Here is a 16,165-nt window from a genome sequence, read left to right as displayed (position 1 = left end):
CTATCACAAATTCGCGGGCGTGAAGGGAAATACCTCTCCTAGGGACCCGGAGCCTAGGAATTTAAGCAGCCCTCACGTCGGTACTTCCTCCTTTTAGTGGGGCCCCAGAGCACAGGAATTTTGGGGATGGCCTCCGGCAGTCTGAGATGTTTTTTGGTGAGCTGAGACAATGGCAACTCCAAGAAGTGGTAGCTTGGGGAGGCTTTAGCCCCTTTATAATAATTTTTCATACAGACGATTGATATATTCTGAATCGCATGTAAATGTGAATAAGTATCTTTAGAAAACTTTGCTGTTTTTGATATGGAACAAAAAGAAAACAAGACGAGCTTACTGGGAAATGCAGCGTCAATGCGAATTACCTTGGAGCCCACTTCCAATCATACTGCTGCTCCTGAGCTCTAACATTGAAAATCTGGAACTGGAGCCTTGTGTGTATGTGTATGTGATATGTGTGTCTGGGGGCGGGGGGGGTGGGGTGGGGGAGATGCTGGTTTAGGGGAAAGTGAAGTAGGAAATACATAAGCTTCACTTTCCTCAGCTGTAAAATGGGGGCAATAATTCCCACTTCACCCACCCGCGGCACTATCCCAATTGCATCACAGAGGTCGAAATGGAGTGGGGTGGGTAGCCCTGCATAGAGTGATTAGGAAAAGGGGTCTGAAACCTATTATCACATGCACACATTCATATTCTCTCTCACATCATTCTTTCAGTAAATATGCAAAAGTAAAGGAGGAGGGAGATGAACTATAAAACCAGGAACTTTTTTTTTAATCAATTACAAACTAAATTACAAATAATGTTAATAGCAAGAACACTCAAGGACAAAAGGTGGGAGAAGAGAGACAAAATCATAAAAAAGAAAAAAAGCTTTTTTTAAAAAAAACATTTGCGTTACAAACCCCAAGGTGCACATGGCAACAAATCCCCACCGATTCCCACTTAAAAAACTGCTATGAAATATAAATATAATTGTTCATCCTTCTTTTAAAGAAATATTTTTTTCCCAATGTCCCCACTCAGGCACAGCCCTTAAAAAGTGTCAGCATTCTCAAAATGAGGTCTTAACTTTCACTCCTATGGGCTGGCCTTCAGAGGAAGATGGAACCTAGCACCTGAAGAACTAAGAATCTTAAAAAGAAGAGAAAAATCCAAACATCTTTCACTTGCCTCATAAGGCCTCGGTGAAGCACAGTCCCTGACCCAGAGCCTCCCAGACACCCCTTGCCTGTAGGAGGGACAGGCAAGAAGACTAGGAGCAATCATTTCTACTGCAGTCCCACCAGGACTGCAGAGACTGGGAGTCTGAGACAGGGAGTCTTGAGTCTCCCAGACTGTTAGGTGAGATGAACCACTAAAACGAGGGTATAAACTGGTTGGATCTATTTTTTTAACGTAATTCTTTAAAACAGGCCCCTCGCCATGTTTTTGTTTTGCTTGGTTTTCAAAAGTTCCAACTTAGTGCCCCTGCTATCAGTTGGCCTTACACAGGGCTGTGGGAGGTTTGGGGTCTCTGTCACCTGAAACACAGAAAATAATAATTGCGGGGCTTTCAGAGACTGGGATGGCAAACCCTATGTGGAGGAAGGAGAAACAGTCTTTTTTCTTTTTTTTTTTAAATACCAGCCCTCCTAAGCAATGACTAAGAGGAAGGGGAGAGCATGGTGCAGAGATTAAGTGCATGTAATATTGACGCTTCCTTTCAATTTCACCTATTTCTCCCCTCCACCCCCTCTCCCCAGAGTTGGCTGGCTAAGAGGGGCAGGTGAGTGCTAAGGCAGCCAGACAAGATCAGTGAGCTAAGAGCCCTGGGCCAAGCCAGATCATGCCCCCACTGGAGGAGAGGGTGAGACTGGGAGTAGGGGCTTGAGAAAGCCATCAGAGTCGAAGGTGAGGTACTGGTTTGGTCACATCCTGGAAGAAAGGGTGAGCCAAAGCTGCCTTTGCTGAAATCCGCTTGTTGGGGTCGTAGTGCAGCATTTGCTGGAGGGAGAGATGTATGCTGACGTCAGTAATGTGATAATGGAGTAAATGGGCAGCAGGTGTTTTGAGAAATCGGGAAACAATTCCTTTCACCCAAGGCAGAGTTCCCATTTCCTTCCTTCCTGTATCTAATGGGTGCACAACAGCGAGAGGGAAGCAGGGGCTAGGGAAATGCTGAGACCAGGAGTCCAGGGCCTCATTCTTCCTTCATCCTGGAAAAACCCTGCCCTGGGGGAGTGAATGAGAGGAAATGGGTGCCCACTCCCCACTCTCACCGATAACAAGCTCCGTCCATCTTCATCCAGGGGGGGCACAACTTTGCTAAAATCTTGCCTGGCCCACTTGGGGAAACTTGGCTTATAATCAGGCATAGAAGTAACTCCTGGCCAAACCACCTCATCTGGGGTCCCCAGAGTCCGAAAGATCCGGAAGAGTTGGTCGATCTCAGAATCTCCGGGGAACAGGGCCCGCCGGGTCACCTGAAAATGGGGAAAGAGGAAAAGCCAAAACCCACATTGACGTCAGTCAAAACTGCCCACTGGATAATGGAGGTTCCCACAGGCAGTGGAAGGTCAGCAGGGCCCCATGACTCCCTCCCCAGGGCCTTTCATGGGGTCAGTCAAACAGAGCCTGAGACAATGAAGTCCCTTCATCTGTCTCCTCGCCCCCTCCTTCCTTCCCCCAACCATGGCTTTGCAGATCCCCAAGGCTGGGTGGGGCTGGGAGGGGGTGAATGTCTGGGGTGCCACTGACACGTAGCAAAGGGATCCCAAGCCACTCACGGGGTGTGGGGTAGACACTGCGGTCATCCCCCCTCCTTGTGATGCAGCCACTTCTAGATAGGAGCACAGCGGGCAGAGACTGTGTCTTCCATTTCTTCTGTGTTCCCCACAGCACTTAGCATGGTGCTGGGTACACACTAGGTGCTTAACAAATATTTTTTGATGAATTGAGAGACGAATATGGGCAATTGTAAAGTAATGCACTGGGGGATAAATGCACATTATATATATGGGGTAATGGTCTCCATGCCCCCAGTTACAACCCAGATAAGGGACCATAAAACATACTGCTGATTTGATTCGAAAACTTAGCTCACTCCACTGTAGTATTAAAGGGGATGAGAGCTCCCTTATAAGGCTGGGCCTCAGGGATCCTTCAATCTGAAAAGCCAGAGGTTGAGGGGGGATGTGATCTAAGTCTGCCGTTTAAATAAAAGGTGTGGGTAAGGTGAACACAGTTGGCCTCACCACATTCCTGGTGCCCTACAATAAGGTCTACAGGCCAAATGAAGGGGACACTAAATGGAACTCATTTTCCCAAATATATGCAGGCTAAAGCTAAAACAGTTGCAGAAATGATTTAGCTCAGTTCAGAGATAAGATATGTATACTGCAGGCTAAAGCTGTTTGAGGATATCCCCACATTGTGGTTGACACCAGGGATGAGAGTCCTATCCTTTCCCCACCACCCACTTTGTGCTACTATAGAGGAAGGACCCTGTGATAAGAGAAGGGCCATGGGTCTAGGCCAAGAAACAGTTCTGTTGTTCTTGAATGTGGGGAGGAGGGGGCTGGGTAGAACTCAGGCATGCCTCCGTACCATCTCAGCAAAGATGCAGCCCAGGCTCCAGATGTCCACAGCTGTGGAGTAGTATTTGCAGCCCAGAAGGATTTCAGGTGCTCGGTACCACAGAGTCACCACCTGAGGACAAGCGTAGGAAGGGGAGGGGTGGTGTATGGGGCATGGAGATTCCCACATCTCACTTCCTCAGGACTACTCTGCTAACTCAGCTTCTTAACAAGCAACTTCTTTCCCTCCATCCTTCCCTTCCCTCTGACTTCCCCTAAGTAAAATAAATGGGTACAACTTCTTAGCCCAGAGTTAGCCTAGTCCATGGTTCTGGGGACCATATTTTCTGTACCTCCAATTTGCAACCTTCTTGGAAAACTTGAGGCAATCGGTCATAATTTTAATGGTGTGCCATCCAGCTCTCCTGGCTCGTTATCTATCAAAATATGAACTCTGTGTATACTCTAAGACCTCTTAGGGTGTCAGGGATACTTTCCATCTAGTGAGAGAGAAACTGCTGGCCAGATAGTTACTAAAAACTTTGTGAATGTCCCTGTTAACACCTCCCAGGAATTTCAGAGAAGACATGCAGAGAGGGACTCACCTCGTGGGTGTAAGTACGAACAGGGACTCCAAAGGCTCTGGCTAGTCCAAAGTCTGCTAGCTTGATGGCCCCCTCTGCGTTGATAAGCAGATTCTGAGGTTTGAGGTCTCGGTGCAGGACCCGATGAGAATGGCAGAAAGCTAGGCCCTGGAGCAGCTGGAACAGATAGCTCTGACAAGGGGAGAGAAAAGAATGTGTTTTTCCATCACCGTGAGAAGATTAGGGTCTCCTCTGTGTCTCCAAAGTTCTACTAAAGCCTTCACTAGTTAGATAATAATTCCATGTTTACAAGCCATTTCCCCAATTGGACTGTCAGCCCAGTGAGGATAAGGATCAGGTCTTATTCAGTTTTGCATTTCTTTTCCATATCCTGTGTTCAGCACATTGAAGGTGTTCAATAAATTTGTGTTGGATAAACGTTTGTTGATAGATTGAAAGTAGCTCTGGGAGTAAAGAACCCAGAAAAACAGACAATAGAGACCCACTGGCTATTTCTCCCACCAATCAGGTGGAAAGGCTTTTTGGAGGGGTCTACCAAGTGCCCTCCAGTCCCATTTATCTGAGTTTCATCTCACCTTCCACCTGATCTGCTAAGCTGACTCACTAGAGTTTCGCCTTCTTTGATTCTCCTGCCCAGCCTTAGGGGATGAGGGCTGGGAAGGAAGCTAAGATCACAAATCAACACTCAGTCTGGATTGCCTGCCTTCAGTCCCCCCAAGACATGCCCATGTTGGGAGGAGTTGATGAGAAGGATTACCTTTATGAGGGGAAGAGGAATGCCAGTGAGAGCAGAGGCATCCATGAATTTCTTGAGATCCTGGTGCAGAAACTCAAAAACCAGGTAGAGTTTGTTTTCTGTATGAATGACATCCAGCAGCCTAGGGAAGGGAGGTCCAGGGATAGAGGTGAGGGAGAGAAATGCCCAGACAACACAAACAGAAGGCATCTTCCCTTACTGTCAGAGCACCTCCCAGATACATACTTACTTGACAATATTAGGGTGGTTAAGCTCCTTAAGCAGAGAGATCTCTCGTATGGCAGTACTGGGTACACCCTCCGTCTCACTTGGAGAAGTTGGGAGAGCAGAGATGGGAATGTGGTTACAAATATTCCTTTTCCCCCAGCCCGGTGATTCTACCCCACCCCCTGCCTCCCCACAGAGACACCACCCCGGCATCCCCTAGGAAAGTGAGAGAAGAGAAGGGGTGCTTCAGAGGTTAATTCATGGATGGACAGGACTGGCTTTTGGACACATTAAGGTCATTATTTCTTCTTTGCCCAGGGTTAGGTTAGCAAAGCCTCCTGGTGAAGGTGAAGAAGGTAACAGGTAAAAAAAAAAGGGGGGGGGGAGTAGCAGCACCCAGCCTCTCTAGAGGGGCCAGTGAGGTTCAACTGCCATTCTTTTGAAAGGGGGAGAGAATTCTAAGATGAGGGTGGGGTTGGGGCAGTGAGGAGGGCTCGTCATTCAAAAAGGCGCTCTTTACAGCTTACTGCAAAACCCAGCTCCACAGGGAGTCCTGGAACCCCCATCTCAGAGGCCTCCTTCCTCTTCCTGAGTCTTTCTGACTGTACATTTGGGGGCATCACCCGCCTTTAGGGAGGAAATTTCCCATGGATTCTACACTGCCCTATAGTCTCCCACGGGAAACCCTCTACTCGTCCTTCAACCCACCTCTCCACTTCAAAAGAAGTCCCTCCCTGCTACCTTCCGGTCCCTGGATGGCCACCGCCGGTTGGGGTGGGGGTAGGGGGCACTCAAGGAGCTCCCGAGTTAGGAGTCCCGGGTACAGAGGCCACTCACGTGTCCAGGCGGATTTTTTTAAGCGCCACCACTTCTCCCGTCACCTTGTTTTTGGCTTTGTACACAACTCCGTACGTGCCCTCTCCGATCTTTTCCACTTTTTGGAAGTTCTCCATGAAGCGCTAGCGAGTCGGGTCAGCCCGGCCCTGGAGCGGGGGCCTGGGAACCCTGCAGAAAGCGGCACCCAGCTCTCGGGGGCCGAGGAGGGGAAACAGGGCCCAGTACCGTGGCCCCAGGTCGGGATGGAAAGCAGTGTATCTCGCTCTTGTCAATTTGTCCAACTTGAAACAATGTTACCGCCTCCCCCCAGTTCCCTGCCGCCACCAGAAGCCCCGCCCCTCCTTCCCGCGTTTCCCTGGCTCCGCCCCCAGATCTTCCTATTGGTCAACGTCAGAGCGGGAGAGGCCAGCCCTGCGTCCCTCTCTGCAAACGACCCCGACCCGCGCAAGTTTGGTTCCGAGGGGCATTAAGACAAGTTTCAACGTAGGTGGGGAGGCTGAACACCTTTTTCCAAGTATCTGATTTGGGATCGAGTTTCCTACTTGTGTCCTGAGTCTATAGGGATTTCCTGATCTCTAATTCGCCGTTTTCACCACACCTAGGAAAATGTGTATTGACCTAAGATTGAATGCCACCTGGTCCAGGGAGCCTCCTCTGAAAGCAGGAATTTGGGAATCTCATTGTAAGGGTCTCCCGGGCCTCGGAGGAGTCGTTACCTCCGTCTCTCAGCCTACCCCGTTACTGTCTCTCTTTGAGTTTGGATACAGGGTCACTGCTTCTACAGTCTTTTTGAGAGGTTCCTGGTTTGACTCACAATAAATTGATCCACTCTCCCATGATGAATTGTGTGTATCCGGTACCTGTTTTGTTTTGTAGCTGCCCTTCAGTCAGTTCTTTCCACGGGGGAATGGAGTGCTTTAAGATGAGCGTGACCCTGTGAAACCAGAAACTGTCACTGAGTAACGGGATGTCCAGGGACAAGGATCCCTCCTCAGTTCTGCCTTTCTCAGGTCCTCCTGCTCCTCCCAGGCCTCCCCTGAAGGGAGAGGGGGAAGGGCTATGCAAATGAGCATCCGTTTCTTATATAGGGGCTTGTCCTACGCCCCAGCGCCTTTGGTTGCTGGAAAGAAGAACAGGATGGATCTGGTGCTGAGAAAATGCCTTCTCCATGTGGCTGTGGTGGGTGCTCTTCTGGTTGTGGGGGCCACAGAAGGTGAGTGTGGGGTGTGTGGACCTGAGCAAGTGTGAATTTGGGGTTGCACACCTGCTCTGGTTTTCCCCTCCCTAATGGGAGATAACCGGCAATGCTTCGGGCATCTCCCACCCATTTGATTTAGTGAGGACATGGGCAACTGAGCTCCCTCCCCACATGAAGATTTGGGACTCAGCCTAAAAATAAGTCCATCTGCTTGGAAAGGCAAGAGAATAGTGGGTCTTTGTGGCCCTAATTCTGAGACCCCCTGGGCAGTGAGCTGGAGCGGGGGCTCCAAGGGAGTAAAATGAGTGGGAGACTCTTAGGCAATGTCTCAGGCACTTGGGATAGGGTATTTAAAGTGAGGAGCAAGAGAATGTAATGGATAGAGGGTAAAGAGGCACCACATCCCCTCTTTGGGATGGGCATAGGCGAACACAGCCCAGGCTTTTGTTCTGGGGCTGGGAGAGACAGGCAGAGGGGTCTCAGCTGAGCATCACATGAAAGAGCTCTGGGGGATTGGGGCCTCGTGACAGGAGCAAGGGGGGGGGAGGTGGTGGTGAGAGGGTCTGGAATGTCCCGTGCTGCTCTGAGGAGGGAGGGTTGGGAGTGGAGAAAGAATGGGGCATCTTATAATTCTCTTGCTCTCATGGTGGGATGCTCAGTGGGATGATTCCAGATCCTCCCCCAGCAGAATCAACCAGGTTTCTGGTACATATTAGAAATGGAGTGAGGATAGTCTCTGCTTTGCTGAAATATCTGCATCATATTCCAGTGCCCCCCTTTCTCTAGATCCCTGGTCTCACAAACTTCTAGGAATTTCTCCTTGATCTGACTTCCCTCATTCATGGGGCAGTTTCAAGTCTTTTTCTTTCTTTTTTTTTTTTGGTACACGGGCCTCTCACTGCTGTAGCCTCTCCCGTTGCAGAGCACAGGCTCCGAACGCACAGGCTCAGCGGCCATGGCTCACGGCCCCAGCCGCTCCGCGGCACGTGGGATCTTCCCGGACCCGGGCACGAGCCCGTGTCCCCTGCATCGGCAGGCGGACTCTCAACCACTGCGCCACCAGGGAAGCCCTCAAGTCTTTTTCTTTTACTACGTTCCTTATTGTACTCTGGAAACATTCTGTTCATACGTGTCCACCTGAGGCTCTTAAAATATTGTGCTTACTTTTTGAATCCTGATTTTTAAAATCATAAGAAGACATTTTTAGATATTCATGAAATTTTGTATAGACTGGTTTCAATAATTTTGTCTAGTGTGAACTAGCATTGTGTTTATTCAAGAAAATATTTTTTACAGATACATACTGAATTTGTATGGTTTTAAATAACATTATGTCTGGGATTTGCTTGTGGATGCTTTAGCCAGGGACTTCCCTGGTGGTCCAGTGGTAAAGAATCCACCTTCCAATGCAGGAGTCACGGGTTAGATCCCTGGTCGGGGAATTAAGATCCCACATGCCGCGGGGCAACTAAACCTTCATACCACAACTACTGAGCTCGTGCGCCTCAAGGAGAGAGTCCGCGTGCCGCAAACTACAGAGCCCATGCGCTCCGGGGCCCCCACATCCTGGAGCCCACGCACCACAACTAGAGAGGAAAACCCACACGCGACAACTAGAGAGAAGCCCGCACGCTGCAACAAAAGATCCCACATGCTGCAACTAAGACCTGATACAGCCAAAAAAAATAAAGGAAGGGGGCTTCCCTGGTGGCGCAGTGGTTGAGAGTCCGCCTGCCGATTTAGGAGACACGGGTTCGTGCCCCGGTCCGGGAAGATCCCACATGCCGCGGAGCAGCTGGGCCCGTGAGCCATGGCCGCTGAGCCTGCACGTCCGGAGCCCGTGCTCCGCAACAGGAGAGGCCGCAACAGTGAGAGGCCCGCGTACCGCAAAAAAAAAAAAAAAAAAAAAATAATAATAATAATAAAATAAATAAAGGAAAGAAAGAATGAAAGAAAAGTACAGCATTAGAAATGAATACTCTAAAAAAGAAAATTAAATGCTTTAACCAAAAAACAAACCAATAACAAAGGATCGATAATGCAAATGTGGCAAAATGTTGATAGTTGTTGGATCTGGGTGAGGCATGTGGAGAGCCATCATATCCCTTTCTTTCAGACCTCTCTCTTGGTCAGTTATAATAATTTTGTTTGTCCCCACTCCCAATTCTACCTGCCTCTGGTCCATCCTCCTCACTGCTTGCTGAAGTGATCCTTCTAAAACACAGATCTGATCATATTCAAAAAGTTTTGAAGGGTAAATTTTATGGTATGTGAATTATATCTCAATACAACAAACAAAATCTTCTGAGGTGGACTTGCCTACAGGGTAAAGGCCAAACTCCTTCGCCTGGCACTCAAAGCCCCCACCCCATCTTCTTGGCCTCATCTCTCATGGTGTACATCAACCGCATTGCTAGTGGTCCCCTACCATGCCATGTGCTTCCATGCTTCCATGCATCTGCTCATGCTGGGCCTTCTGCCTAGAATGCTTTATGCCACAGGTCAACTCCTCATTGGGTCCTTCCCAGTCTACCAGAGTGGAATTAATCTGTTTATTCTGTCATTTCGTTGTACATTGTGCATGTTTATTATGGCTCATATTAAGCAGTGCCTTGAATTATAGTAATTTATGTATATGTCTATTTCATATACTTTAACCTGAATCTCTTTAGGACCATTTCTTTTTCATTTCTTAAGTTCTTTGCACCTAGCACAGTGCCTGGTACATGGTGGGTATTGGGTAAATTAAAATGCACTTTGAATGTGAGAATGAGTGACGTGACATGGGACACTGTGGCCCCCTGAGAAGGGAGTAATGACCTGAGGGTCCTCATTATACCTTCCTTTTAGGACCCAGAGACCGGGACTGGCTTGGTGTCTCAAAGCAGCTCAGAACTAAAGCATGGAACAGGCAGCTATATCCAGAGTGGACAGAAAGCCAGGGGCCTGACTGCTGGAGAGGTAGGAACCTGGCAATTTCTGGGGCGGGTATGGCGGGAATGGGGTGGGGAGAGGAGAGGAGCAAGAACTGGGTTGAATGTAGGTTGAGAAGACAGGAAGGGAAAAGGCATATGGGGAGGGGAAGCCAAGGAGTCCCAGCTAACGCAGCTGCCCTTTCCAGGTGGCCAGGTATCTCTGAAGGTCAGCAATGATGGGCCTACGCTGCTTGGGGCAAACACCTCCTTCTCTATTGCCCTGCACTTCCCTGAAAGCCAGAAGGTGCTGTCAGATGGGCAGGTCATCTGGGCCAACAACACCATCATTAACGGTGGGTACCACTCCACTCCAGGCCTCATTCCCAGGGCTCAGCTCATGCCCCTTCTCCTTCTTGTTCTTTTTTTAAACAAATTATATATGTAATTAGATTAGAAAACACAGATAAAGCACAAAGAAAAAGAAAATTGTAGTACCCAAAATGGGGGACAGAAGACCCAGTGGATATAGAAGTTGGACTTGGATTTAAACCTGTTACCAGTATGTGACCCTGGGCAAGTCACTTAATTGTTTTGTGCTTCCATTCCCTTAATCTGTAGAATAGGGATGATACTACTTTAAAAGGTTGTTGTAAGGATTAAAATGTGATAATATATAAAGAATTTAGCATAATGCCTGCCCTAGCCTACAGTAAAGGCTCAATAAATGTTAGCTGGTGCTGTTATTTTTACTTTTATCCCACTAGCCAGAGCAAATCTTTCTAAACATTTTGATGCATTTCCAATTTCTTTCTCTCCAATCTCTATGTATATACTTACATAGGTATCTTTTTGTTTGTTTGTTTTTTGGCCGCTCAACATGGAGGATCTTAGTTCCCTGACCAGGGATTGAACCCATGCCCCCTGCATTGGAAGAGTGGAGTCTTTTAACCACTGGACCACCAGGGAAGTCTCTACATAGGAATCTTTAATTATAGTTTCCATTCGCCCCACTACCACCCACAGTGGGTTATATCAAGGAGAATATATTTTGTAGCTAGGGAGTATTCCCAGAGCCCTGCTCTGGGAGCCATGTTAAAGGTTTTGGTGTATAATAAGGAATGCCAGGGTTTGAGGGTGACTTTGTATCTTCCTTTCAGGGAGCCAGGTGTGGGGAGGACAGCCAGTGTATCCCCAAGAACCTGATGATACCTGCATCTTCCCCGATGGGAGGGCCTGCCCATCTGGCCCTTCACCTCAGAGAAGAAGCTTTGTTTATGTCTGGAAGACCTGGGGTGAGAGACTCCCTTCTCTGGCCTGTCACCCACACTTGGATTCATCTCTTCCTACCTGATCCCTTTTCTTTTGGTCCCACCCCTAAACTCTGTGAGTTTCCCTAATCTTCACCTCCCCATGACTCCTTCTTCTTCCACAGCACGTAGCTAATTCTATTATACTTCTTTCTGGGAACCCTTCTCCAATTACAGTCCCATCCCATGGAACCCCTCGTTAGGACTCCTTTCCTGCCCCCGTATACAAGCTTCCAAACACCCTCTGAAATAAGCATCCTCTCAATACATCTCCTGACCTTCCTTCTCTGGTGCCCTGTCTCTAACCCTTCCCCAGTCCCCTTTGACCAGTAACCCCCTTCTCTACTCTTCTTTCCAAAAACCTCAGGCCAATACTGGCAAGTTCTGGGGGGCCCAGTGTCTGGACTGAGCATTGGGACAGGCAAGGCAGTGCTGGGCACACACATCATGGAAGTGACTGTCTACCACCGCCGGGGGTCCCAGAGCTACGTATCCCTCGCTCACTCCCGCTCAGCCTTCACCATTACTGGTAAGGACTTAGGAAGGGACAAGGCCAGTCTCAGGGCAGGAGGAGGTGGGGAAGCTTGGCTGGGCAGGAAAGGGGAAAGAGGAAATGGTGTGTAGGGGCACCTCATACGGGCAAAGCCAGAAAGACATGGGCAGAGGAATGTGGGGCTTGGAGCCAGTGAAGGGCCAGGCAGCTTGGGGTTAGAGGATGTGGCTGTGAAAGAAGAAGCTGTGGCCCAGACCTGGTTCTCACCCTTTCTGGCTCCAATCTCAGACCAGGTGCCCTTCTCTGTGAGCGTGTCTCGGCTGCAGGACTTGGATGGAGCGAACAAGCACTTCCTGAGAAAGCAACCTCTGACCTTTGCCCTCCGGCTCCATGACCCCAGTGGCTATTTGGCTGGGGCTGACCTCTCCTACACCTGGGACTTTGGAGACAGTACTGGGACCCTGATCTCTCGGGCACTTGTGGTCACTCACACTTACCTGGAGTGTGGCCCAGTCACTGCACAGGTGGTGCTACAGGCTGCCATTCCTCTCACCTCCTGTGGCTCCTCCCCAGTTCCAGGCACCACAGCTGGCCAAGTGCCTACTGCCGAAGTCGTGGGCACTACACCTGCTCGGGTGCCAACTGCAGAGCCCTCTGGAACCACAGCTGTGCAAGTGCCAACTGCCGAGGCCCCTGGCACCACAGCTGGCCAAGTGCCTACTGCCGAAGTCGTGGGCACTACACCTGCTCGGGTGCCAACTGCAGAGCCCTCTGGAACCACAGCTGTGCAAGTGCCAACTGCCGAGGCCCCTGGCACCACAGCTGGCCAAGTGCCTACTGCCGAAGTCGTGGGCACTACACCTGCTCGGGTGCCAACTGCAGAGCCCTCTGGAACCACAGCTGTGCAAGTGCCAACTGCAGAGGGCACAGGTACCACAGCTGGCCAAGTGCCTACTGCCGAAGTCGTGGGCACTACACCTGCTCGGGTGCCAACTGCAGAGCCCTCTGGAACCACAGCTGTGCAAGTGCCAACTGCAGAGGGCACAGGTACCACAGCTGGCCAAGTGCCTACTGCCGAAGTCGTGGGCACTACACCTGCTCGGGTGCCAACTGCAGAGCCCTCTGGAACCACAGCTGTGCAAGTGCCAACTGCTGAGGCCCCTGGCACCACAGCTGGCCAAGTGCCTACTGCCGAAGTCGTGGGCACTACACCTGCTCGGGTGCCAACTGCAGAGCCCTCTGGAACCACAGCTGTGCAAGTGCCAACTGCCGAGGCCCCTGGCACCACAGCTGGCCAAGTGCCTACTGCCGAAGTCGTGGGCACTACACCTGCTCGGGTGCCAACTGCAGAGCCCTCTGGAACCACAGCTGTGCAAGTGCCAACTGCAGAGGGCACAGGTACCACAGCTGAGCAGGTACTAACCTCGGAAGTCATAAGTACCACACCCGCAGAGATGCCAACTGCAGAGGCCATAGGTACGACACCTGAAGTGTCAACTGCAGAACCCTCTGGAACCACAGTTGCACAGGTAACAACTACAGAGCTGGTGGAGACCACAGCTGGAGAGGTACCCACCCCGGAGCCTGACAGTCCAGATGCCAGCCCATTCTTGTCTACAGAAGGTATTACAGGTAAGAGGGCCAGTATGAATGAGGTTCATTGAGGTGGGGGCATTTGTCACAGCTCTAAAGACCTGAAAGACTTACTCTGGATCCAGATGTTACCCAATCCTTAGCTTACCAGTGGAGTCCCTTCAGAGTCTTCACTGGTTTTAAAGCCCCCCAAGTCCCTCTGAAAGGCATGGAAGAGATCCAGAGTTCAGGAAACCAGGGTCTTCTCCTAGGCCATGGGGACAGAGCTTGTTGCTCCTCTGTCTCTGAAAAGAGCTGTTCCCTAAAGTGAAGGTCAGGGAGCAGTCTGTGATCATTTACATAATACTTATATCTCATTTTCTGATTAAGTGTAAATGCATAGAAATCTTTCCCAGTTTCTGACACCATTTCCCACCTCTGGATTCCCATCCCAAAGTAGGTTTACCTGGAATTGTGATAGAAACACTGAAAAGGGAGGAATAAGATAGTGACACTGTAATGAGTTAACATACGCCAAGTCTAACCCAGGACGTGGCACAGTGTGGGGTGTGATAAACATTTAGAATTTTTAAAACTCCAGCTCTACCCCTAACTGTGACTCTGGGGCAGTCATTTCTCCTTCTGGGCCTCAGTTTCCTTATCTATAAAATGAGATTTCCCAGCTCTTGCCTGATTCCAAGCCTGGATCCAGTAGCTCTGGCTCTACCTGGAAAAATGCCTGCTTGGCCTCTGTTTCCAGGTGACTCATTTGTCTCATGACTTTGCCTCTTCAATCCTTCCCTGCCAGGCTCCCAGAGCCCCCTGCTGGATGACAGAGCCACCTTAATCCTGGTGAAGCGACAAGTCCCCCTGGATTGTGTTCTGTATCGATATGGCTCCTTTTCCGTCACCCTGGACATCATCCGTGAGTCTTGCCTACTTTGGGAGCTGGTGGAGGGAAGGCATGTGCTGCTTAGGGCTGCCCAGTGGAAGCACACCCTGGAAGGAGTTACTCACCTGAACAAGAATACCCAAATCCCAGGGTTTTCATTTGAAGGCATGAGGATGGGATTGGGGAGGTAGCCCGAGGACCTTCCTGTCCGTGGGCCTTTGGGGAGGACTGGTAGAGGAGTCCCACACTTAAAACTTTGCAACTTTGCAGAGGGCATTGAGAGTGCTGAGATCCTGCAGGCTGTGCCATCCAGTGAAGGAGATGCATTTGAGCTGACTGTGTCTTGCCAAGGCGGGTGAGTGTGCCACTGGTTGCCCCGAGAACTCTTGGGTTGACTGCTACCCTGCTCTCTGGTGTCTAGTGTTCCTTCCCAGACTCCCTGACATAAGCTGACATCTCTCCCAGGCTACCCAAGGAGGCCTGCATGGACATCTCATCGCCAGGGTGCCAGCCCCCTGCCCAGCGGCTGTGTCAGCCTGTGCCACCCAGCCCAGACTGCCAGCTGGTTTTGCACCAGGTACTGAAGGGCGGCTCAGGGACCTACTGCCTCAATGTGTCTTTGGCTGATGCCAATAGCCTGGCAATGGTCAGCACCCAGCTTGTCATGCCTGGTAGGTACTTGGACAAGAGGTAGGATGAAGAAGGGGAGTGGCAGAGGATATCTGACAGGAAGCAGATGCTGACTATAGCTATGTCTGGGATTCTGCCTGTAGGTCAAGAAGCAGGCTTCGGGCAGGCTCCCCTGTTCTTGGGCATCTTGCTGGTATTGATGGCTTTGCTGCTCGCATCTCTGATATACAGGTGAGAGCCCCACCATGCTGCTCACACCCCCTTATCCCTTAGCACCACCGCTCATTCTTCCTCAAGGCAAGAAGGAACCACCACCCACTTCGAGAAAGCATAGTGTCCAGGAAAGAGCCCAGATTTGGAAGTTAAACAGGTCTAGGCTGCAGTCTTGCTGGTGGGATCTTGGGGAAGTAGCTTAACCTTTCTGAGCCTCTGAAAGGTAGGAAAACTGATACCTGCCCTGTGAGGCTGTTGTCAGGATTCTAGACAATGTGGGTAAAGCACCTGGTTCTGAAGCAAGAGTGCAATAAATGATGATCTTGATGATTTTTGTTATGAATAATATCAAGAGTGGAGAAGGCTGGGTGAAGTGAGTTCTCCACCTGCATGAAGGGCAAATCCCTAGGTCTGGGGTGCCAAGGGCCTCAAAGCAGGGAAGCTTGTAGGGTGAGAGGGGAATGGACAGAGGTTACCACAGAAATAAGAGAGGATGAACTCTGTTGGTGAGAAGGAGGGGAAGGAGCCAGGATCAAGGCCAAGGAAACCTGGGATATGATTTATCCTCTTCGTTGGAGAAACACAAACAGGCTGCCATTGACTACCGCTAACCAGTATCCCTGCTTTTCTCCCAATATCAGGAGAAGACGTACGAAGCAGGGCTCAGCTCTCCCCCTTCCCCAGCTGCCACCCGGCAGAACCCAGTGGCTACGTCTGCCCTGGGTCTTCCGCTCTTGCCCCATTGGTGAGAGCAGCCCCCTCCTCAGTGGGCAGCAGGTCTGAGTACTCTCACGTGATGTCATGATTTACCCAGCGTGGACAGCAATGCCTATCTTTTCTCCAGTCTTCCCTTGGAAACTACCATTGCCTGAAATAAAGACTCAGAACCTGGTGCTGTTATTTCCTTACTTCTGGGAGAATCTATGTCAATAAAGGAGTGGAGGTATAAAGGAAGGAGGTGTACCACTTACTTAACAGATAT

At 50.1% G+C, this 16,165-nt stretch overlaps 2 protein-coding genes across 4 annotated transcripts; one reads left to right on the top strand and one right to left on the bottom strand.

The window, feature by feature from the left end:
- Positions 1-751: 751 nt before the first annotated feature.
- Positions 752-6,300, bottom strand: CDK2 (cyclin dependent kinase 2). Of its 2 annotated transcripts, XM_082635757.1 has the most exons (8): positions 5,964-6,300; positions 5,149-5,226; positions 4,920-5,040; positions 4,163-4,333; positions 3,589-3,690; positions 2,769-2,912; positions 2,262-2,465; positions 752-1,986 (listed from the first exon to the last, which is right to left on the bottom strand). In XM_082635757.1, exons 1-8 carry the CDS (start codon positions 6,077-6,079, stop codon positions 1,882-1,884), a joined length of 1,041 nt encoding a protein of 346 aa, XP_082491883.1. In that variant the 5' UTR covers positions 6,080-6,300; the 3' UTR covers positions 752-1,881. The 2 variants fall into 2 exon arrangements, with proteins under 2 accessions (XP_082491883.1, XP_082491884.1); XM_082635758.1 differs by lacking the exon at positions 2,769-2,912 and having other exon boundaries at positions 5,964-6,299.
- Positions 6,301-7,064: 764 nt separating this feature from the next.
- PMEL (premelanosome protein) lies at positions 7,065-16,075 on the top strand. Of its 2 annotated transcripts, none has more exons than XM_082635652.1 (12): positions 7,065-7,176; positions 10,012-10,122; positions 10,283-10,429; positions 11,234-11,368; positions 11,751-11,912; positions 12,165-12,487; positions 13,034-13,508; positions 14,257-14,373; positions 14,611-14,695; positions 14,806-15,011; positions 15,114-15,201; positions 15,825-16,075. In XM_082635652.1, the coding sequence occupies exons 1-12, from the start codon at positions 7,101-7,103 to the stop codon at positions 15,964-15,966; spliced, it is 2,067 nt and encodes a 688-aa protein (XP_082491778.1). In that variant the 5' UTR covers positions 7,065-7,100; the 3' UTR covers positions 15,967-16,075. The 2 variants fall into 2 exon arrangements, with proteins under 2 accessions (XP_082491778.1, XP_082491779.1); XM_082635653.1 differs by having other exon boundaries at positions 12,165-12,806; positions 13,275-13,508.
- The last annotated feature ends 90 nt before the right edge of the window (positions 16,076-16,165 follow it).

This window comes from Mesoplodon mirus, assembly GCF_964341445.2.
Source record: "Mesoplodon mirus genome assembly, chromosome: 11".
NCBI classification, from domain to species: domain Eukaryota; kingdom Metazoa; phylum Chordata; class Mammalia; order Artiodactyla; family Ziphiidae; genus Mesoplodon; species Mesoplodon mirus.
This window is presented reverse-complemented; position numbering and strand designations above follow the sequence as displayed.